The sequence below is a fragment of the Elephantulus edwardii genome, unplaced genomic scaffold (genome assembly GCF_000299155.1).
Source record: "Elephantulus edwardii isolate Elephantulus edwardi_28Jun2011 unplaced genomic scaffold, EleEdw1.0 scaffold00019, whole genome shotgun sequence".
Taxonomy (NCBI): domain Eukaryota; kingdom Metazoa; phylum Chordata; class Mammalia; order Macroscelidea; family Macroscelididae; genus Elephantulus; species Elephantulus edwardii.
Window position 1 is genome coordinate 26,069,791 of NW_006399769.1, and position 24,092 is coordinate 26,093,882.

At 38.1% G+C, this 24,092-nt stretch overlaps 1 protein-coding gene across 4 annotated transcripts in view; it reads right to left on the reverse strand.

Annotated features, from left to right (window-relative positions):
* LTBP1 (latent transforming growth factor beta binding protein 1) overlaps positions 1-24,092 on the reverse strand; it is a 687,127-nt gene that overhangs the window by 28,352 nt on the left and 634,683 nt on the right. For all 4 annotated transcript variants that reach the window (XM_006882359.1, XM_006882362.1, XM_006882361.1 and 1 more), the window contains 3 exons: positions 23,712-23,840; positions 22,899-23,039; positions 21,747-21,917 (listed from right to left, as the gene is read on the reverse strand). In XM_006882359.1, the coding sequence (XP_006882421.1) occupies positions 21,747-21,917; positions 22,899-23,039; positions 23,712-23,840 (441 nt within the window). The remainder of the gene's footprint in view (positions 1-21,746; positions 21,918-22,898; positions 23,040-23,711; positions 23,841-24,092) is intronic.

The following is a 24,092-nucleotide window of genomic DNA, read 5'->3' on the forward strand; positions in this document are numbered from 1 at the left end:
AGTCACTGTTTGGCTCTCTGATACGTAACAAGTAATTGTAAAAACCATGGCCTGGGTCAGGTGAACCTTGGTATCCACGCTGACATCCTTGCTCTTCAGCACTCTGGAGAGACCCTGACAGCAAATTTTCCTAATGCAACTCATCTTTTGATTTCCTGACTGCTGGTGCCAAGAGTGTTGATTGTGGAACTAAACAAGCTGAAATTGTTAACAATCTCAATCTCTTCTACATCTGTCATGTTGCTGCCAACTGGCCAACTGGTAAGAACCTCTTTTTTATGTTGAGCTTCAATCCATATTGTAAACTACAGTCCTTGACCTTCTGTGTCAAATGCTTCAGGTCTTCCTCAATTTCAGCAAATAAGGTTGTGTCATTCGCATAATGCAGGCATCTTCCTCCAATCCTGATGCCACGTTCCTCCACATAAAGTCCAGCCTCTGGAATGATCTGTTCAGCATACAGATTGAAAAAGTATGGAAACAGGACACATCTTGGATGTACTCCTCTCCTGATTTTGAAAAATCCAGTGTTTTCTCGCTCTGTTCTGAAGAATGCCTTCTCATCCAAGTACAGGTTTCACATGAGTACAATCAGGTATTCTTGGATTCCCATGTTTCTCAAGGTTAGCCATAATTTTTTTTTGTGATCCACATAGTCAAATGCCTTTGCATAGTCCATAAAATACAGGATATTCCTCTGCTTTTGGCCAAGAATCATCTGACATGGACCATGATGTCCCTAATGCCACAGGCTCTTCTAAACCCAGCTTTTATTTCTAGAAGTTCTCTGTCAATGTATTGTTCCAGTTGCTTTTGGATAATCTTCAGCAGATTTTGCTTGAATGTGATATTGGGATATTGTTCCATAATTTCCACACTCTGTTGGATCACCTTTTTTTTTTAAATCAGAATAAATATGGATCTCTTCTAGTCATTTGGCCAGGTAGCTGTCCTCCGAATTTCTTGGTATAGTCTGCTGGGCACTTCCAGGTCAGTGTCTGTCTGTCGAAATATGTCAAATGGTATTCCATCAATGCCTTTAGAGCAGCTTGAACTTCCTGCTTCATCACCATAGGCTCTAGATCATATGTTGTTTCATGAAATACTTCTGTGTTAGCAAGCTCTTTTTTGGTACAGTGCTTCTGTGTACTCCTTCCATCTTCATTTGATGCTCTCTGTATATTCAATATTCTGCCCCAAGCATCCTTAAGTATTGCAACTCAAGATAGAAAAGGCAAAAGACAAGTTTATTTGGAAAGGAAAGAGACTCAGAATAAGCAAAGCCCTTCTGAAAAGTAACAATAAAGTGGGAGGCATAGCACTCCCCGATCTCAAAATCTACTATAGAGCTGTAATAACCAAAGCAGCATGATACTGGTACAATGACAGGCACACAGACCAATGGAACAGAATTGAGAACCCAGAAATTAAGCCATCTATTTATGATTAACTGCTATTTGACAAGGACAATACGTATCAAATGGAGGGGGCGGGGGAGTAACATCTTCAACAAACGGTGCTGGCAAAACTGGACTGTTGCTTGCAGAAAGCTGAACCAGGATCCACATCTCATGTCATAAACAAAAATCAACTCAAAGTGGATCAGAGACCTAGAAACAAAGCCTGAATCTGTAACAATCATAAGAGACAAAACAGGATGATCCTTATGAAGCTTAACCTAAGGCTGGCAAATAGAGCCAGGTGCACTATCAGGAGAGGATAATATCCATGAATGATCTAAATCCTAAAGATTAAGTTCTAGTGTGCATCAGACATTTTCTCCAATAAATGGGAAAAAAATTTGGCAATACCACCTCTAACAAGGGTCTCATAACATATGAGATCTCCACAAGAAAAAGACTGATAACACAATTACAAAATGGGAAAAAGACATGGAAAGATTTTTCACAGAGGAAGATATTCAGATGATCAGGAACACATGAAGAAATACTCAAAATCACTGGCAATAAGAGAAGTGCATATCAAAACCACACTGAAAAACCCTTTTACCCAGTAGCAGTAGCAAAGTTTAATTGGACAGCAAGTTATAAATGTTGGAGAGGCTGTGGAGAGATCCAAACTCACACACTGTTGGTGGGATTGTAAAATGGTACAACCACTCTGTAAGGCAATTGGTCATTTTCTCAAAAAACTGAACACAGAAATTCCTTATGACCCATATATTCCACTGCTAGAACTGAGAAACAAATGGAGATTTATACACTAATGTTCATCGAAGCATTATTAACAATAACAAGGACACTGAAACAGTCCAAATGTCATCAACAAACCACTGGATTAAGAATTGCAGTATAGTGGAAAGATGGAATATTATGCAACACTCAGGAATAATGATTTTTTTAAATATATACTCTGTAACATGGAGGTTAGAAAGCATTATGCTGAGTGAACTAACTCAGGCCCATAGAGACAAATACCGTAAGACCATGATAGTAAAAAAAAAAAAAAGATAACTAGTAAGATGTATATGGACCCTTGAAGAGAAAAGGGAATGCAAGGGGGCTAAGTGTGAGGAGGACGGGAATCACAGAGTCCCAGTCTTTGTGACACATAACAACATGTAAATGAAAGGATTTTACGCAAAAATAGCATTATATTTTATTTAACAGCCATTCATGATATGCCTAATCAAAGCACCTTGTTCTTTTGCTTTTTAAAAAAAACTCAGTATGCATTATTTATTAATCTATAGGCAGTATTCAGAAAGTTCTTTGTTCAAGATTATACATTAAATGTGGGAAGAAGAGCCATTCCTTTATTTTTAAATTTTTTTCTTATATTGGTTTCATACAAAATTTGTATACATTTATTTCCCCATATGTCCTTCAACCACACATATGTGTTTCATATAATCATTCCCATAAACTGTGCTTTGTTGTAGTTTTCTTTGTAAAATTCCTTTCTGTCTCTGGTTAGGTTTATTCCTAAATATCTCAATTTGTGGTTAATTAGCATAAATGGTACTATTTCTTAGTTTCCTGCTCTGTGTTTTTTTGTTACTTTAGAGAAACTCTAATGATTTTTGTATATTAATCTTATATCCTGCCACTCTACTTAATTGGCCTACTAGAGCTAGCAATTTTTTTTTAATGTGTGTCCTTGGGGACTTTGTACACTATCATATCATTGGCATAAAGTGACATTTTAACCACCTCTTTGCCAATCTGGGTGCCTCTTATTTCCTTCTCTTGTCATATTGCCCTAACAAATACTTCCAGTACAATATTGAATAGGAGTGGTGAAAGTGAGCATCTTCATCTGGTCCCGGTGGCTAAGGGAATGTTGTGAGTCTTTCTCCATTCAGAATGATGTTGGCTCTTGGGTTTGTGTATATGCTTTTCACTATGTTGAGGAAATTCCCTTCTACTCCTATTTTTCTGAGTGTTTTAATCAGGAAATGGTGTTGGATAGGCCTTTTCTGTGTACACTGACAGGGTCACGTGGTTCTTGTTCTTTGCTTTATTGTTATTGTTAGAGTGCCATTGAACAACAGATGTGAACCCTGTTCTATCCTGTGCATCCTCACACTTCCTGACATATTACAGCTCAATGTCACAGTCACCGTGTAAATTCACCTAGTGGAACGTCTTCCTCTCCTTTACCAATCTTCTACCTTTCTGAGCACCTTCGTCCCTTTTCAAGGAATAGCCACTCCTAGCAAGATACCTGAAGCATGTGAAGCAAAGCCTCATCATCTTTGCTTCCAAAGAGCACTGGGGCTGCAAACTCCCTCCAAGAGAGATTTGTTTGTTCTTTTGGCAGTCAATGGGATGTTCAGTGCTCTTCTCCAAAACCACAGTTCAAAGGCGTCATTCTTCTTCTGTCATCCTTATTCACTGTCCAGCTCTCAGACGCATATGAAGTAATCAGAAAGACCATGGCCTGAATCAGATGCACCCTAGTCCTCACACTGACATCATTACTCCTCAATAATTTGGACAGGTCCCTAACTGCAGACTTTCAGAGTGTAATATGTCTCCTGGTTTACTGATCTACTTGGTATCAAGTGTGCTAAGTGTGAATCCAAGCAATTAAAGTTGTTGACAGTTTTAATCTCTTCTCCATCCATTATGATGTTGCCTATTGGTCCAGTGGTAAGAATCTTTGTTTTCTTGACTTTGAGATGCAATTCATATAGAAGGCTGTATTCTCTTATCTTCTGCAACAAGTGCTTCAAGTCTTCCTTACTTATAGCAAGAAAGGTGTTTCATCTGCATAATGCAGGTTATTGATGAATTTCCCTCCAATCCTGCTGCCACATGCCTCTTCATAGAGTCCAGCTTCTCAAATAATTTGCTCAGCATACAGATTGAATAGGTATGGAGAAAGAATACAACCCTGATACACTTCGTCTTTAATTTTACGCCATACATTGTTCTCTTGCTCTGTTTGCAGACCAGCCTCCTGGTCTAGGTATAGGTTTTGCATGAATAGAATTAAGTGTTCTGGGATTCCCATTCTCAATATTAACCATAACTTGTTATGATCCACACAATCAAATGCCTTTGTATAATCAATAAAACATATGCATTCTTCTGGCATTCTCTACTTTAAACCAGGACATCAGCAATGATATCCCTGGTTCCATGGCCTCTTCTAAATCCTGCTTGAACTTCTAGCTGTTTTCTATCTATGTACTGTCATAGCTGGTTTTGAATTATGTATTTCAAGAAGTATTTTGTTTGCATGTGCTATTAATGACATTGTTTGAGAGCTTCCATATTCTGTTGAATCACCTTATTGGGAATGGGAACAAATAAGGACCTCTTCCAATCATTTGACCAGATAATTGTCTTCCAAATTTCCTAGCATAGACTGGTGAGCAAATCCAGATCTTCAACTATTAAATGAAACAAGTCAATTGGTACCTGTTGATTTCTTTGGCCTTATTTTTTTGCCAGTGCCTTCAATGTAGCTTCAATTTCCTACTTCATTAGCATTGGCTCCTGCTCACATGGTACTTTCTGAAAGTTTTCATTGTCAGTTCTTTTTGATACAATGATACTGTATACGTCTTCCATATTCTTCTGATGCCATGACATTCAGTATTACAGTCCATAGTATCTTTCAATATTGCAACTTGAGGTTTAAATTTTTCAGTTCTCTCAGCCTGAGAAATATGCAGAGTAAGTTCTTTCCTTTTTATTCTCCAATTCAGCTCTCTGCACATTCCATTACAATACTTGGCTCTGTTTGCTGAGCTGCCCTTTGAAATCTCCTGTTCAGCTCTTTTACTTTGGCATCTTTTCCCTTTGTTTCGGCTTCTCGTGCAATTTTTAGTGTCTCTTCTGACATCAATTTTGGTTTTTTCTTTCTCCTCTGTCTATGTAATCAGTTTTTGCTTTCTTCGTGGATTATATTTTTAATATTATCCTATAAGTTATTTGGTCTTCGATCAAGGTATTCAGTGCTTCAAATCTATTCTTAAGATGACGCTGTAATCAAATGGAATGGATAGAAGATCATATTTTGGTTTTTATGAACTTAATTTCTTTGCCTCAACTTGTACTTGCAAATGACTAATTGATGGGCTGACCCACAGACCACTTCTTGCCTAATTTTGACCGCTGATTTGTATTTCTCTAATGCTTTCTTCCACAGATGTAGTCCAACTGATTCCTATGCAGCCCAGCTGAGGTCCATTATGCCTTTAAAAAAAGGTATTTGCAATGAATAAATCATTGAAAAGACAATGTTAAATAATTCTATTTCCAACTTCATTTCTATCACCAATCCCGTATTTATTCTGTTTCCAACTTCATTTCTATCACCAATCCTGTATTTTCCAACTACTATTTCTTCTTAATTCTAACTTCTATAGTCCAGGCACCAATTATCATTAATACATTTTGAATTCATTTTTGGTCAATTTCAGACTGTTAGATTCAGTAAACATTTCCCCTGTCGTCTTCTTTGGCTCTAGATGTAGGAACATATATTTGAATAATAATGATGAATTACACCGGCTGTTTTTCTTACATTGAACCATCTTTGCATACCTGTTATAAATTCCACTTAGTAATAATGAATATTTTTTGTATTTGCTATTGGATTCTATCGGTCAAGATTTTATTGAAGATTTTTGCATCTGTATTTATGAGAGATAACTGGCCTGTAGTTTTCTTTTCTGGCAATACCTTTGCCTAGTTTTGGTACTAGGATATGCTTGCTCTGAAAGTGTTCCTTTTTTCTAATTTTTGAAGGAATTTAAGTAGATTTGGTGATAGTTCATCACTGAATGTTTGGTAAAATTAAGCCATGAAGCCATCTGGTCCAGGACTTTTTTCTGTGGGAGAGTCTTTTTATGACCTGCTTCAGAGTCTTCTCCGATTAAAGTGTTCTGCATCTGTTTGATATGATATGAGTATGATATGAGTTTCAAGGAATTTATCCATTTCTTCTAGGGTTTTAAACTTATTAGACTGCGCTGTTGTTATGTGCTGTTGAGTTGCCTGCGAATCATAGCAACCCAATGTACAATAGCTCTAAAGCCCGCACTCTCCAGAGCCAGTCTCACTGACTCTAACACACCCAGCTCCATTTCCCCAGTAACTGTATCAATCCATCTCATTCAGAGTCTTTCTCTTCTGCACTCTCCCTCCACCCTTCCAAGGATGTCATCCTTCTTCAAGGACTGGTCCCTCCTGGCCACATGCTCAAAGAATATGACACAGAGCTTCAAAATCCTAGCCTTCAAGAAGAAACCTGATTTCACCCTCTTCAAGACAGACCTATTTGTTTTCTTGGCAGTCCATGGTATGTTCAAGGCTCTTCTCCATCATCACAACTCAAAGGCATCAACTCTTCTTCTGTCATCCTTACTCACTGTCCAGCTCTCTGACGCATAGCCAGTGATTGTGAAGACCATGACCTGGATCAGGAACACCTTAGTCTCTAGACTGACACTGTTGCTTCTCAGTACTCTGGAGAAGACCCTGACTACAGATTTTCCCAGTGCAATTCATCTTTTGATTTCCTGACTTCTGGTGCCAAGAGTGTTTATTGAGGAGCTGAGCAAGCTTTAATTGTTAACAAGTTCAATGTTTTCTCCATCCATCATGGTGCTGCCAACCAGCCCAGTGGTGAGAAACTTTGTATTCTTGATGTTAAGCTTCAATCCATATTGAAGACTATAGTCCTTGACCATCTGCAGCAAGCACTCCATGTTTGCCTGTTTCAGCAAGCAAGGTTGTGTCACCTGCATAAGATTGGTTGTTGATGAATCTCCATCCAATCCTGATGCTGCATTTCTCCTCAATAAAGCCCAGCTTCTCAAATGATCTGTTCTGCATATAGATTGAAAAGGTATGGGACAGGATGCATCCCTGACACATTCCTTTTCTGATTTTGAACCATGCATTATTTCACTTCTCTGTTCTGAGCACTGCTTCCTGGTCCAAGTATACAGATTTTGCATAAGCTTCTGGGATTCTCAGTCTCCTTAAGGTTAGCCATAATTTTGTGTAATCCACAGTGTCAGATACCTTTCCCAATATTATCAATTTAATTCCATCTGGTTCTGTTGTGGTGTCACTTCTATAATTTCTTCACTGAGTTGTCTTCTCTTTTCCCCCTTTTGTTAGGTTTGCCAATAGTTTGTCAATTTTATTGACCTTTTCAAAGAACCAGCAACTCTTGGTCTTGTTGATGATTTTCAATTGTCTTTCTGTTTTCCATCTCATTGATTTCAGTTCTTGTCCATAAAATTTCCCATCTTCTAGAGGTTATGGTATTAGATTCTTGTTGTTTTTCTATTTGATAGAGGTGTTGAGTTAGATCATCAATTTTGCTTCTTTATTCCTTTAAAATGTGTTTGCCCACTGCCATAAATTACCCCAAGGACTTCTGTAACTTTATTCCAAAGGTTTCATTTTCATTTGTTTCAAGGAATTTTTTAATCTAATTCTTAATTTCTTGTATAACACAATCATGTTTTAGTAAATTGTTATTTAGCTTTTATGTGGATGGTTTTATAAGCTTCATTCTCTTATTATTAATTTTAGTTATGAAAGTGAGTTTCTCCTCTGCTGGTAGCTCCCTATCCTAAATGCTATTGTCCTCTTTGGTTCCTGTGATGGCCCCGTGGCAGCAGGGATCCCCAAATGGACCAGTCTTTCTCCAGGGCAGTTTCAGGCCCTTCTCAAACCATCCTTTCGATGTTTTATTCAGAGCCCATGTTTTTATTTTCTTACAAACCTAGTTGTACCATATACTTGTTAATGTTAAAATAATGTTTCTTTTGCATAGAATAAACATATACATGTTTTAAAATGACAGTAATCAGGAAAAATATATATTCTTCAACTTAGTTAGACATGGTCTTGCCTCAATTTTTTTTTAAATACAAGTTGTTTTCCACTGCGGTTACAATGGGCTTAGACACCAATTTAATTAAGATCTACAGACAAGCCTCCTGTTTTAAATGGCTGTAATGCATTTTTCACTTTATGAGCACATGTGATTTACCAACCAATTCCCTATGAAAGGAAGTGATGATAGTGTTTTCCTTTATTATGTTTTAAGTTTACATTTCTTTCTTGGCATTTAAGTGCAAAAAATATGGGTACATTTCCAGAACTATACCATTTTGAATAAAAATATATCTGTGTCTACTACAGATCTTCAAACAACACTCCCTGCAGTACTGACAGGACCCAAAGAATTGTGATTCTGTACTTTGATCAATATTAGTGTTTTTAAAAGCTTTTTCTAAAAAAAAAGTATTGTTCTGTTTCTTTTGTGACTCCTTGGTTTACTTAACTACTGTCACCTTTGACCCTCAACTCTCGTTAAGAGTATCGAAACTTGATGGTGCTTGGCTACCATTACAGCATGTTTGGGTCAAAGATTCTGTAGCATAATCCCGATCAAAGGGAGAAAATACAGAGAGTACTTCAAATTCTCATTTCTTGAGTAATTTCTAAATTTCTTGAGTAATTTAGCCAGATGAACCTCTAAAACTACTGCCTTGAGATAATATTTAAATTTAAATGGAAAACATCCCCTTAAGTCTTCATTCAACCAAAAAAACAATGTAAATATTACTTATAGAAGATTAGAGTAAAAATCACTAGATTTTACATGGATAAATTGTTGAATTGGTACTATGTTCTGCTACACATGTTCTCAATAATAAAAAAATAAATTATGTATCTTTAAAAAAAGTATTTCAGAATTTAAAACACTTGAAATGTAGTATATTATACCATCAATAGGTGGCACCATCCCAACATACTAAGGTGTTCCAAAAAGAAAATTGTTCAAATTTCAAAGTTTTAGGTGGACTTTATCAAGTCTTTGTTTAATTTCTTTATTATAAACTCAATTACTGTAACATGATAACCACTGACTCTGAAATCCTTTGGTTCTTTAATTCCAATGTACAAATGCATCTATTCCTAAAATCTGCATATAAAAAGTTTTTATAATGTTTTAAAATTTCCATGAATAATCGGAAGCTGCATTTTGAAATCCACAGTGGGTATACTTACCATAAAATTAAAGTTTAAACCATAGACAAATTAGGCATCATCAACAATTTTACTGACTGAGAATTATCGACTTGCTGTATAGTTTATAAATGTGACTCATTATAAACTGTTATGCCCAGAACTGTGCTAGAATCTGGGATGCAGGACTGATGAGACAACTTATAATTCTGATTAGGACAGTATCTAGATCTAAGATGGCAGTTTTCTCTTTTTTGAGTATACAATGTACATTGTGGTCAGAACTGACCCACAGCTGACCTTCCAATGGGTTTTCAAAGGCAGTAAATCGCATGGGAGGCAACTGTACTGTCCATCTTTCTCCCATGGAGCAGCTGATTGGCAGTTTTGGGGGTGGCAGTGCAAATACTTACTACTAAGCCACCAGAGCCCTGATGCAAGAGGAGATTTAAAATCCTTAGCTTTACTTCTTCACTTCACTTCACTTCACTGTTCTTACATATTTTTTTCTTTTTAAGGTATACTATTTACTTATTATGTGCTTTGACATCTTGGAAAGAGACTCAAGAAACAATGTAATGTTTAAAAACACGGATCACGGAGCAAGTGCCAGGGCCTGAATTTGTCACCTATCGCTATATGACTTAGCCGTTCTGTGCTAGAATTTCTCTTTTAGTAAAAAGGAAGTCATTTCACTCCTACCTCATGGCACAGTTTGGAGGATTAAACATCTTAATAGACACAAAGTCCTCTCAAAGCACTTTATCCATACAAACCGTTTTTAGACTAGGCAGTTAACAGAAGGCATCAGAGGAAGGGGTGACAGGAGAGGAAAGTGGGGAAGCAAGAACCTCCCGGGGTCTCGGAGAGGAAGGCTGTCAGTACCCGACCACTTCAACTGCATGTCCAGTGCCAGTGTTAATAACCTAGAATCTTTGGCATGTGGACACAGAGAATTTCGCTGAAGACTGAAATGATCCTGAGCAGTCCTCAAAAGGTACTGGAAAATTCTATAAGATGCCGTTCTCCTCGTGGAGGTCAGACTGACACAATCCGTCACCCTTCACTCATTTCCCCTCCGCATGTGGTATCAAGCCACAGATGCCATCTGACTTGAGAGAGCCCTATTTAAGGCACCACTCCCACCTCCTCCACCTACCAGTATTTTTAAATGTAGCTCTTGCCTTAGCAAGAATTAGTACCCATGACCTTTTGGACCAGAAGTGTGAAAGTCTTCTCCTGAGCCAAAGCTTTACTTTTCACTGTACTTTAATGCTCAGAGCCGATGACAAGTGGTGCGATTTATTTCTCAAATTTCTCCGGCACTGTTTCCATCAGTAACTAATTGTTCCCCAAGCACTGCTGCATGAGGAGGGAAACTGCAAGGTTCGGTGTCTGAAATACTGTGATCAGCCCAATGCTTATATTAACCAGTCGACAATGTGGCTCTTCTCAATGATCAAGATACCCATGAATAACAGCATACTTAAAGGGCTCATTCAGTGGCAGAAATCATGAGTGCAATAAATCTTAACATTCACACATGATTCGCTTCAACTCTGGAAAAAAAAGAACACTTGAGCTGGTTTCTACAAAACAAGGTCAGCGGTTGCTGAATGTCTCTTAAACCATGCTAGTACAGTCCAGTTAATACAGCAACATCAGCATCACTTGGGACATCGCAGAAATGCATCCCACCTCCCACCTCCAAACCACAATCTGCTTTTAAATAGGTTATACACATGCTCACTAATGTGTAAGAAATCTGTTATTATAAAAGCAGAATTCTGTTTTGCATTTACCTCCATTTTTACAAGGTAATTTAAAATTTTATAAAGTCCTTGGTTTTAGTTCCTATTAAAAATTACATTCATTCTGAGTCATTTCTTCTTGTTATCTGCCACAGAAGTAGGCAGTGACTTATAGCTGATCCTCCAGCAGGTTTTCAGGGGCTGTAAATTGTATCGGAGGAGACTGCGCATCTTTCTCTCTCAGAGCAACTGGTGGATTCGAACTATGTGCCTTTGAGTTGGCAACACAAGTCCTCCCCAGTAGCCACTGAGTCACTTAATTGTATCATTAGAAGCTTGGATATTTTCTGACTTCCTCCTTCTCTTTTGCTACTTTTAGAAAAGTTATTTTCTTAGTAGTTAGTCAGGGACCTTTAATTAATGTTACATTAACACCAATTTTGTTTCTATGTTCTTGTTACATTCTGGGTGCTTTTGGGTTGAGTACGACCCATAGTGACCCCATGAGCAACAGATCTGAACCATCTCCTATCCTGTACCATTTCTTGACACACTAGAGCCCATTGTGACTGTCATTGTGTCAATCCACCTGGCAGAGGGTCTTCCTCTCATTTACTGACCCTCCACCTTTCCAAGCATGTCTCTCTCCAAGGAATAACCTTTATACCTAGAGGTTCAACTCCTCTTCTTAACAGTGTTTGTTAATTAACCTAATTTCCCTAATTGCCCCCATCCTCCTAGCAGTAGCTCTTCTGACATTAGTTGAGTGAAAAGTCTTAGGGTGTATACAATGATGTAAAGGCCCTGATACTGTAGGGCCTATGGACTCCTTCAACTAATCGCAGATGCTGTGCAACTGTTCATCAAAAAAGCCACTTGAGGGTCTTCCTCTCCTTTGCCAACCCTCCACTCTTCTGAACATCATGACCTTCTCCAATAGGCCCTTCTAGCAACATGCCTGAAGTACGTGAGGAGAAGCTCTATCATCTCTGCTCCAAAGAGCACTCTGGCTGCACTTTCCGTTCACATACACCTATGCCCCTTCCATATTGTTTACTCCCATAAATGATATCTTACACACTGTGTGCCCATTAACATAGATGTATACTTGCTTTATAATTTTCAAATTAAAAATAAAAACAGAGGACAAGTCAAAATGTAAATGTAGTTGCTTTTACCTTGATCTCTGGGTCTACCTGGGAGTTCTAGTAGCAGCTGTAGGCAGCTGCCTGCTAACTGCAAGATTCAACCACATCTTTCTGGCTTGGAATTCACTAGCGGAATTCACTAGACAATGGTGGATAATCTCTCCCCTGGAGTTTACAGCTCCTGAAAAGTTACTAGAGGGTCATCTGTGAGTCAGTGTCAGATCGACCACTGTGAGGAATGTATTCTAAAGAACACACCCAGAGTGCTCTGGTGATGCTGCCCAGAGTGACACACTGCCGACTGTGTGTCTCTGATGGCTTGACTGCACCAATGGCTTTGAGAGAAAGAGGCAGTCTCCATTCACTGTGATTGAAAGCCTCAGAAACCCAACGACCTCAGAGCGTCACCAAAACTTGGAATAGACTTAATGCCAGGTATTGTTTTGGTTTTTGCTTTTGTGCCTATGAAATTTATTTATCTGGAAATGGATTAAATCTTACCTTTTTTTTTTGGATGGCAGTTTTGTTAGAGAAAGGATTCCTGGTTGACAGGATCTTTTTTCAATTCCCCAGTACTTTAAAAAGGTCACTGCCATCAGCAGTCACACTTTATTAAGAAAAAAAAGGTTGTTAATCTTACTTAAGATTCTTTGTATGTGATGAGTCACTTTAAAAAAATATATTTTCTTGGCTTTTGACTCTATTTCAGTACAAATTTCTTTAAATTTACAGTATATTTCTTGGCATTTATAATTTATAGATTTCTTTGAGCTTATCTTGGTTGGAGTTCATTAAGCTTTTGGGTATGTAGATTTATAATTTTTATTAAATTTGGTAAGTTTTAGGGCATTATTTTCTCATATATCCTTTTCCTTCTCTCTGGGATATCCATTATGCATATACTGGTACATCTGACAGCATTCTGGGGGTCTTTGGAGCTCTAGTCATTATTTTTATTTAGTACATTTTGGAGCTCCTCTTTCCGTTTCTTTTTTAATCTCACACTGAATAATCTCAATTTATCTTACACTTTCCTGATTTTTCTTCAGCTTGCTCAGATATACTACTAACCTCCTCCGATATATTTTCACTTCTGTTACTGTGGGTGCTGTGGTGGCCTAGTGGGTAAGAAGTTGTTCTGCCAGCCCAAAGGCACGAGGTTTGAATGCACCAACTGCTCCACAGGAGAAAGATAGGCAATCTCCTCCTATATGGGAAACAGCCTTGAAAAACCTGCTATGAGACAGCTATGAACCAGTTCCAATGGAAATAAGAGTGAGTGAGTGTACTTTTCAGCTCTGGAATATCTATTTGATTCCTTTATACATGTTATCTTTACTGCTATTCTTAATTTGCTAAGACATTTCAGACAGCTCATATAAAGTCTGAATTTGATGAATGGGCTTCTATTAATTTATTAATAGAATTAAAGTATTAATTAATCTATTAAGGTTTCTATTAATTTCTTTTTCTTTACTGTCAATGGGTCATAATTTCATATTTCTTTGTGTCTTAGATTTCTTACTGTCATGACATTTTGCATATGCAACATAACAACTTTCAAAAGCTTATCTTCTCTAACTCCTAGAGGTGTTTCGGATGCTTTTTCTTTGGCTGTGGGTTTTCCCTCCCAGTTCTCTGCTTGCTGTGGGTTATTGTTTCTTCAGTGATCTATTTAAAGCATTTTGCAAAGATTGTATTTGTCACATATGGCAGCACAGAAATCTCTATCCTGTCAGCCTAGTGGTCAATGAGTGCCTGGACAATTTTTTTTTATCATCTGGGGTAGGGGTGGGGGAAAACCCCTCACAAACTCTCTAGGTCTCTAAAGATCAGCCTTGGCTTAGATCCTTCTTCAATACTGTTGTGATAGTATGGCCTTCTAGATTCCCCAAAATATGTGCTAGCTTTTCAAAGCCAAGTATGTCTTTTGCTAGGCTCCTGCCACTCCTTATCCCTATATTGTTATTGTTGTGTACTATAGAGTCAAAACCAATCCATAACCAACCCACTAGTGGATTTCAGAGGCAGTTAACTGCAAGGAAGGAGATTGCCTGTCCTTGTCCCAAGGAGCAGCTCATGGCCTTGAACCATGTGTTTTTGGGATTGCAGCTCAGCATCTTGCCACTAGGCCACCAGAGCTCCATCCCTATATTACAAGGAGTTACTATAGTTGCCTTTAAATGCTGTAAACAAATGCTTAGTATGCTGCTTCAGTCCTGGGATGAATCAAGGCAGGTAAAACCAAGGCAAATCATTAAGCCATCAGATACTCCAATACAATTCTTTACAATCTGTATATTGTTTTCTTAGTGTGAGCCAACAGTACCACACAGACAGGCTGCCACCTGCATGGCCAATGCACACCTGGTGACTAAAGGATGCTATACAGCTAAGGTAAAACCCCACAGTGTTTTACCATAAAAATCTAATACTTCTTTCTTCATTAAGCATTATCCTCATTGTTGTGAGTCTTTAGTTAGATTCGAGAGTTCTAAAAAGCTGATTCTGAATGTTTTTGCCATTTTATCTACTGCTTTCACGGAGAGATGGGAGTTTGGCTTTCCTTACTCCCACCATTTTTTTATGATGTCATGACCATATCTTCTGAATTCTTACCATGTGTGAAACATTTTTTATGTGTTAATGTATTTACCTAATTCTTACCTAATTACATTGTAATGTCATTATTCCATTTTCCACGGAAGGGAATGGAGACAAAGGAAGAAGAAGTAATAAAGTCACAGAGATAAGAACTCACCAAAGATCTGAACCCAAACCACTTGGCCCCACAGTCTCTGTGCTTCACCCTAGGCTCTGGATCTCTTTGTAATGACATTCCAGCAGAAATGTGCACAACAGGAGATGATTTCTTGTTGGAAACTATAAGAAGATCAGGTGCTAATCTAGGTATACCAACTTGTCACGGGACCTCTAGCAAAACTGCTTAAATTCTCTGTGAACTGACTCATTTTGAATTCAGAATAGATGATTCCTAAGTCTACTTCTGGGTACACAATTTTAGTGACATAAAAGATCACTAAGGTTGTTCCCCATTCCCTCCTGGGTGAGGCACTTATTTCTAAATGCTAAAAAATTAGGACCATGGGTTTCAACCTAAATTCTCTGGAATTCTGAGATTTTCTCCAGATAATCTCACAAGACCAAGTAGTTGTTCTCCCAGCCAGTTTCTCAGCATTTTATTTCAATGACGTTCTTTATATGGGGAGCTTTGGAGACACAGTCCATAGAGAAATATGCAGTAACCCAAATTTGGGTTGTCTCTGGTGTTCAGATCAACCAGCAGGTCCACGGCAGAATGATGGGAAATATAATTGTCTCCTGTACTATTTAGTACTTCTGAAAACCAATTGCAGTTCCAATGCAAAGGTATACCACAACAAATAGTAAATGGTATATTATTTTTAAAATAATAATTCAGTTGACAAAGTTATTATTAGTGTTTAAAAATAAAAGATTGAAAGCAAAGTTTTGACTGAGTTTATGCACTAAAGATTCTTTTTGGAGAGCTATAATTGTTAACTATTGTGCATTTTCAAACTAGAAATAGTATAACAATGATATTTGTTATTTTTGAGCATGTGTCTATTTCTCCTTGTATCACTTTATAATTTGTCTACATAAATTTTCACATAAAACTTTAAAATTAACTTTGAACGGAAAAATAGATGAGTATTCTTTTTAAAATTAAATTAAGATTTAATTAAATTTCGCTTCCAGACCCACATACAGTAAATACTAAACATTGCAGGTTCAATACAAGGATAGAATAAAAGTCAAGTATAAGCAGAGTCAGTCATAAAAGTGAGTCTAGAACAACAAGCACACCATCACTGAAACATCAGTGTTGTCAAGAGACTAGGTGCACAGCACCTACTAATTAACAGACATTCAACAAAAAAAGCAGGCAAAGGATATGATAAACAATTCACTGACAAAGAAATACAAACAATCCATAAAACCAAAAAGATGTTTCACTAATTCTGTGAAACAGATTCACTACTAAGGAAAATCCAAGAATCCTTGGTGACACAATGATTAAGCCATGAGCTGCAACCCAAAAGGTCGTTGGTTCAAACTCATCCAGCAGCAGCAGTTTCTCCTTAGGAGAAAGACTTGGTGATGCTGTGATGATGAAAGCCTAGAAATCCTAGGGGGCAGTTCTGCTCTGTAACAGAAAATAACTATCACTTGGAAAACGGAAAATTATCTAACAACAACAATAGAAATACATGTAAAATATGCATTTTACATAACTGATGGAAATAACTTTCAACACTGAGCATATCCAGTTGTAAAAGTATATTGTTGCAGTTATTCTGTGTCACTGAGTCAGAACTGCATAGCTGACTCTTCAGTGGGTTTTCAGAAGCAATACATTTTTTTTTACATAAAATTTTTATTTTATACTGGTTAGAAGGAGAATTGATTCCTTTGAGCTGTGGTGCTGGAGAAGAGTATTGAATGTATCATGGACTACCAAGAAAACAGATTCATCCTGGAGAGGGTTAAAACAGGCTGTTCCTTGGAGGCAAGGATTCTGGGGCTTCGTCTGACATACTTTGGACATGTTGCAAGGAGAGACCAGTCCTTGGAGAGGGACATCATGCTGGGTAGAGTGGAGGGACAGCGCAGGAGAGGAAGGCCCTCTATGAGGTGGATTGATTCAGTGACTGGGACAATCGGGATGGGTGTGTCAGAGACAGTGCGATTAGCACAGGACAGAGCAGAGTTTAGGGCTATCATACATAGGGTCGTTATGAGTCACAAGTGATTCGACGGCACATAACAACAACAACATTTACAAAGTTTGTATACATTGTTTTCCACTTCTCCTTTCATCCATCAAATAGTGCAACCCTATGGTAACCTACCCCTTGGCCACCCCCACCCCTCTGTTCAGAGGTATTGCTACTGTAATAAATTTTGTTTAAAAAATTACAAAATTTTGTAATTGTAAAATTTGCTATTTTTTGCCACTGCAAAATTTTTTTACACAAAATATTTCCATGGTAATAATTTTGTGAAAAATTGCTAATGTAAGTGTTGTTGCTGATTGTCTTCCAGTTGAGCACGACTCATAAACAACCCCATGAACAAAAGGCCTGAAGCCCCTCTACAACCATCGACATTTATCAGGGTTCACAGAGTTTCCGGAGACATGTTATTTAGGAAATGGATGCCACGCCTTTGTAAAAATGTTTTTGGGAAGACATATAGTACATTTAAAGTCTAACTTCTTGACCTGGTATCTTAAGGTATTGGCATATTCTATTTAAGTTACTTTTGCATATTGAACTGTGTGCATATACACACAGTTTGTATTCTAAACCTGCAGTAATGAAATTGCCAGAATGAGGACTCTACTATTCTATCCAATTAGGTCACATTTTAAAGCCAACTGAAAAACATCATTATTATTTATAGAAAGCAAACAGGAACAGAAGTGAAGTAAACTGGTCCCAACCTCCTCTATGAGCAATGCACTTCCCACAGTAGGAAAGGGAGCTATTTAGGTCAAAAAGTGGGAAATGGTAATCTTTCCAGATTATCAATGCCAATTTCGGTGACCAAATCTCTCCTGATCTCTATAAGCAAGTGTCTCATCAAGTCAAGTTAGGTGCTACGTGGCCATATTCAATCTCTGTCTCTATGATTTGTCTAAACTGGGGTTGGTGCCCTGTGCTTGCTCGCCCAGATCACAAGCAGCATCTTAACAATCATGGGCCAATGCTAGGGATATGCCAGCATCCTGACTGTTTCTGAAGAAATACTTTATAGGCAGCCAATTCAGCAGTCTATGCCCAAGTCTCTGCTCTACTGGTTATCTCATGCTAAGAGATGCCCAGCTCTGCTCCAAGAGCCAACTCACCTGTCTTGTCCACAGGCTGAACTTGACTGCCTCTGTCCTCTGCTGGTTCTGTGGTTCCTTCCCTGGCATTGCTTGTACCATTCCTCGATGCTTTACTCTGTTCTACTCGCTGCTGTTTGTTTTAATCTTCAATGTTGTTAGCTCAGCAAGTTTTACTCAGTATTACAGTCCTGCACCTGCACCTGTACTTATAAATCTACTAAAATGTTTCAGTCCAAGCCTCCATGTTGACTCATACTTAATTCTTAATTCATAATTCTTAATTCGTACTTAATTCTTAATTCATTCTTAATAAAGCTCCCCAAACCTCTATGAGGCTGGATGGTTATAGAGAAAAATGTCTTATCAATTGCAGAGTGTAGCTTTCATAAACCAACCAATCTGTTATGCAGATGATATATTTATTGATCCCTGCAAGCTGCTTACATAGATAATCCCTACAATCCACATATGCAGATTGGCCACTAATTACAGGTAAGATAACATACATGGAGGTTCATTACAGCATGGTGTATAGTAGGAAAATCAACACTGGACAGGGCAGTGTCAGGCAGAACACAAATGCCATTTGGTGGAGAAGTATTTGAAAGGGAATTATGGTGCATCTATAAAACAGAATCTATGTAGTCATTTAAAATTTACCACACTTTATCAGTTTAAAAATGTTATAGGTGGTAAATTGTATTCTGTTTTTAACAGACATTAATATGTGGGAGAAAGAAGGTCTTGTGTCCATTGTGGGTAAGACTGTACGATACCCTCAATTTTAGAGGTGAAGTGTTGTTTGTTTTTCTTAAAAAAGAAAAGATAAAGCCTTAAGTCAAAGATATGGAGCAGTTTTAAATAGTCCATTTACACAGAAACAAGTAACATACATAAATTTACAACAGTAATACAGGGGAAAGGGCAAAATGATAAAAACAAGCTCTTAAACAAATGGATAGAGAAGTTGTGGTATATTCATATAATGGAATACTATGCTGCATTGAAAAACAAGGAACTCATGAAATAGTATACAAAATAAATAACCCTGGGGGACATTATGCTGAGTGAAATATCTCAATCACAGAAGGTCAAATAGTGCCACGGGATTGACATCGGGGTTGGGACGAACCTAAGAAAAATGGGATAAATAATGTATACTGCATTGAAACAGATGAGGGAGAGAAGTGTTTAAAAGGAATATATGATATTTTCATGACAGGGGTCTAGAATAAGAGCTGAATAGTAAAAGTGGACTGGGTATGGAGAATGTATAATAATGAAAGTATTTTTTTCCTTTTCAAAGAGAAAAATGACCTGAAGGGGAGGGGTGGGCAGGGAGGAAAATATGTTACAATGAATAAATGGAAATCCAAAGTCACTGTAACCTTTCATTACAATTTCAATAAAAGAAAAAAAGAATAGAAACTTTAAGGAGAGGAGCTCAACTGTGACAGGACAGGTGAAGGGGCAGGTATCAAACTTAAAGATTTTATTTTTTTCAGTATAACTACACATTACTGACCAAAAAATCCAAAACAACATGTACACAGTAAGAAGCACTGAGGTATTAGAACAGGGACAGAAGATGATTCAAGCAGCAATATACTCCCTTCCGGGTTCTATCTCTTCTCCATGCGGCATCTTACCCCAGCAACAGAGGCATCAGTGCTAGTCATGATATCCCTTCTTGTGTGCCCTCTCTACTTACACACTCTCTATTCTCACAACTCAAACAAGACAGATGTTAGTGCTTCTGATTTGCAACTAAGCGCCCGAGGTGAGGTTATTCTTACCATCATACAGTGGCTGTAGGTAATGTTGGTATTCAGCCTGTTTGGCCCTGCTGTTCTTACAGGGGGCCCTTGAGTTGATCGTGAATCACAGGGTCCCTGTGAAAAACTGACTGAAACCTTGCCATATCCAGAACAATCCTTAGAATCTGCACCACGCTCAAGACTATTGGAGTCACTGTGTCCAGCCAACTTATAGAGTCTTTCCCTGAAAGAGTACATCAGGGTTGCATCCATTCTCCATACCTAGTCTATGTATATGTTGAATGAATCAATCAAGAAGCTATACTCTAAAAGAAGAATGTTGTACTGGGATTTGAGGAAGACTCATCAACAACTTGCATTATGCAGACGACACAATCTTGCTTTCTGAAAGTGAAGACTTCAAACACTGGGTTGCAAAAGATCAAAAACTATAACCTTCAATATGGATTGCATCTCAATGTCAAGAACAGAAATCTTCACCACTGGACCGACAGATAATAGCATGATAGACGGAAAAAAGTTTGAAATTGTCAACAATTTCAGCATACATAGATCTACAATCAACACCCTTGGTACTAGCAGTTAGGAGATCAAGAGACGTAGTATATTGGGCAAATCCACTGTCAAAGACCTCTCCAAATTACTGAGGAGAAAAGATGACAGTGTGAAGACTAAGATGTGTCCAATTTAGGCCATCATCTTTTCAATCACTTGCTGTGCATATGAGGGCTAGACAATGAGTAAGAATGATATAATGATTGAGGGGTTTGAGTTGTAATATTGGAGAAGAGTACTGAATATCCCAGAAACTGCCAAAAGAACAAACATAGGTGTTAGGAAAAATACAGCCTGTGAAGCTTCATCTCAAATAAGTACAGCATGTTGCTAAGAGAGGCCATTCCTTGAAAGAGGACATCATGCTTGGGAAGGTAAAGGGTCAGTGAAGGAGAGCAAGACCCCCATCAAGATAGACTGATAGAGTGACTGCAGGAATGGGCTCCAAGGTGTCAGAAATTATGAGGTGGCACAGGAGAGAACAGAGTTCAGGTATGTTGTTCAGAGGGTCACTATCGAGTTGTATTTGACTCGATGGCACCTAACAAGAACAATAACTACTTTCCTAAGCACAGTGTCTTTTTCCAAGGATTGGCTCCTTCTGCTAACATGCTCAAAGTGGATGAGACAAAGTTATACCATGCTTGCCTCAAGGAGCACTCCGGCTAAACTTTTTCCAAGACATATCTGTTTGGGGTTTTTTGTAGTCCATGATGCACTCAGTATTTTCACCAAGACCACAATTCAAAGGCATCAGTTCTTCTCTGGCTTTTCCTTATTCATTGTCCAACTTTCGCAAGTTGAAATGAAGCAATGGGGGAAAAAAATACCACGACTTGGGTCAGATACATCTTAGTCTTTCAGCTAACATCCTTGTTCTGTAATTACTTTAAAGAGCAGACTGTCCTTGTCAGCAGATTTGCCCAAAGCAGTATGTCTTTTGATTAATGACAAGGGTTGTATTAGAGGTATATCAGAAGCCAGACGTTGACATAATTCTGCTCGTTCCCTTCTTTCGCTCTCACACATACACATACACACATAGCTGATAAAAGTAAAATATGAACAATGAAGATCTGAGATATCGAAGTGAAAGGTAACTGTCACGCTCCAAAACAGAGAACCTGTTTCTAATTACACTCTGAAAAAGGAACTGGCTGAGGCCTCACCTGAATCCTTCATGGGGCAGAGGGCACACTGCATGCCCCACGCCTCTCCGTATAAACAGCAGCACTCTGTGTAGGTTGTCTGCTTGCCAACAAGAGGCCGGCTACACACATACTCATCACTCAGATGTTCCCAGCACAGGTCCTGGTAGACATCAGTTTCTTCAATTTGTTCTGAAAGGGAAGACATAGTTCCATGACAATTGCACTGTTATTCCTATTTCATCAACACTGCGGTGGAAGCCAGAGAAGCTCAAAATTTCCATTTCGATTTCTAAGCGTAATTTCCAAGTAAAAGTCTAAATTCAGTCTGATCTTTCCTTGGATCCAATCTCTGTCATCTCCAACTGGGTGTTGTTCCATTAGTTGAAATTCAACCTGCCCATCATGTTCCTATTAAATCCTCCTCTTTATAGCTTCCTCCATTATACAAAATGCCCCCATTATCTTGCCTGTACTTAATAATCCTGGCTGATTTAATCTCCTTCTGATCTTTGCTTTTTCACATTTCGTTCTCTGTCAAATCTCACCATTTCTTTCTGTGTAGCATTTCTGGAGGCATGCTTTCTCAGCCGTTTCAACTTCCAGAGCTCCAGGCTAGTGACAGTTCATCTGAGAAGCCTTTCAATTTGCTTCACCATCTAGGGCAGCCTGCTGAACGTGATGGCTGACTGATTGATTATACTGGCTTTTAATAGGACCTCATCTCACTGTTTGATGAACAAGGAGCCCTATCTGTGAACCTGATGGCTCTCCACTTCATTGTCCAATGCTACACTCAATTTTATCTGGTCTCAGTCATGGCCTCAACTCTAGTCAAACAATCTGAATTACTATGCCCAGATTTTCTTCAGTTGCCTCTGAGGATTTTAAGCACAATGAACTCCCAAGTGTAGAACAGTTCTGCCATCTGCTCAGCCATTCCATATTCCTTTTATATGAGCTTTTAAAGTGTGTATGTTCATGGCATTCCATATACTTTATGTTGATGAGATGACCATGCATCTCTCTATCATTTCCCTTAACATGTCATTGTCATTATTTCAAACACCCAAGGAATCAAGTTTTCTACTTTTCACCAGCTCATACAGAGTCAGAAGGAAAATCCTGAGCTATTTAATGAGATACAGGTTTGCACCTCAGGTTCAAATGTACCATTTGATTCAGTTGGCCGGATACATCTTTTCTCTGAGGCGTCTAGGACCATGGGATGAGTACAGAAGCAGCTGTAGGAACCTTCTGTATTAACACACTGGCCATCAATACAACTGCTGGGGTCTTGACATTCATCCATATCTTAAAGGAAAAACAAAACAAAAAAGCATAACTAAAGACAATAGGGGAATTAGTTCTATCTCATACATTCACCAAGTTTTATAGATTGCATCCAGATTTGAGACTGCCATCTCTTTTAATGAACTATTTCAAAACAGAACAATTCTGACTATAAAATCTAAGTGTGCAGACTGAAAAAACAACACTGTCACTGCTGCTGTTGACATTAAACAAAGAAGGCAAACATCTATGGAAAGGATATGTGCAGAAATTGAAGATAAAATGATGGTAGTTTTAAAAGAACTTCCTTTTGTTAGGTGTTTCTGCCGGGTGTATATGGTTTTCTGCTTAAGCATGAAAGTCTGGGTGAGTGTTTAAAAACGACTTTTACTTGCATGGTATGAATGATGAAACAGGAGGCTCCACAGACCAAAAACATACTTCAGTAATACTGGTGACCTGAATTATGATTCCACGTTAGATATTAACTCTTTGAAAGCCATTCAAGTAGCAGTAAGGAAGGTTTTGATTTTCTTAAATCATATTCAAGAGACAGCTCCATAAAACATGTACAGATCTTTTCAACACATGATTTAGATTAAAAACAGTAATTTTTACTCTATAGCATTATTTCTTTGTCCCCCCATTTGCATCTTTTTACAGAATGCTGTATTATAGCTTCTTACAGCTTACCAAAGCACTGCAGTTTAACAGGGTCATAGTAGGTCCCCTGCTTACAGTAGCATTCATAACCAGGCTGAGTGTTTAAACAGAAACCATTTTTGCAGATTTCTTGTCCAAACAATAAGCATTCATCTGCATCTATTAGGGTAGGGGTAGAGAGAGGGGGGAAAAAAAAAAAAGCATTTTAGAGGTCTTACTTTTTATCTTATTTGGCTAAAAAAGAAGATATAACTATTACTTAGTTCAAGCCAGAATATTGCTCATATTTCTGGAGAATCTTACAGGCATTGCCATATAATTCTTAAAGTCAGGCCTAGTCACAGACGGAGAAACATAATCAGATGTGACTTTTATAGGGATATTTAAGGAGTAATTTCTAAAACATTAAAA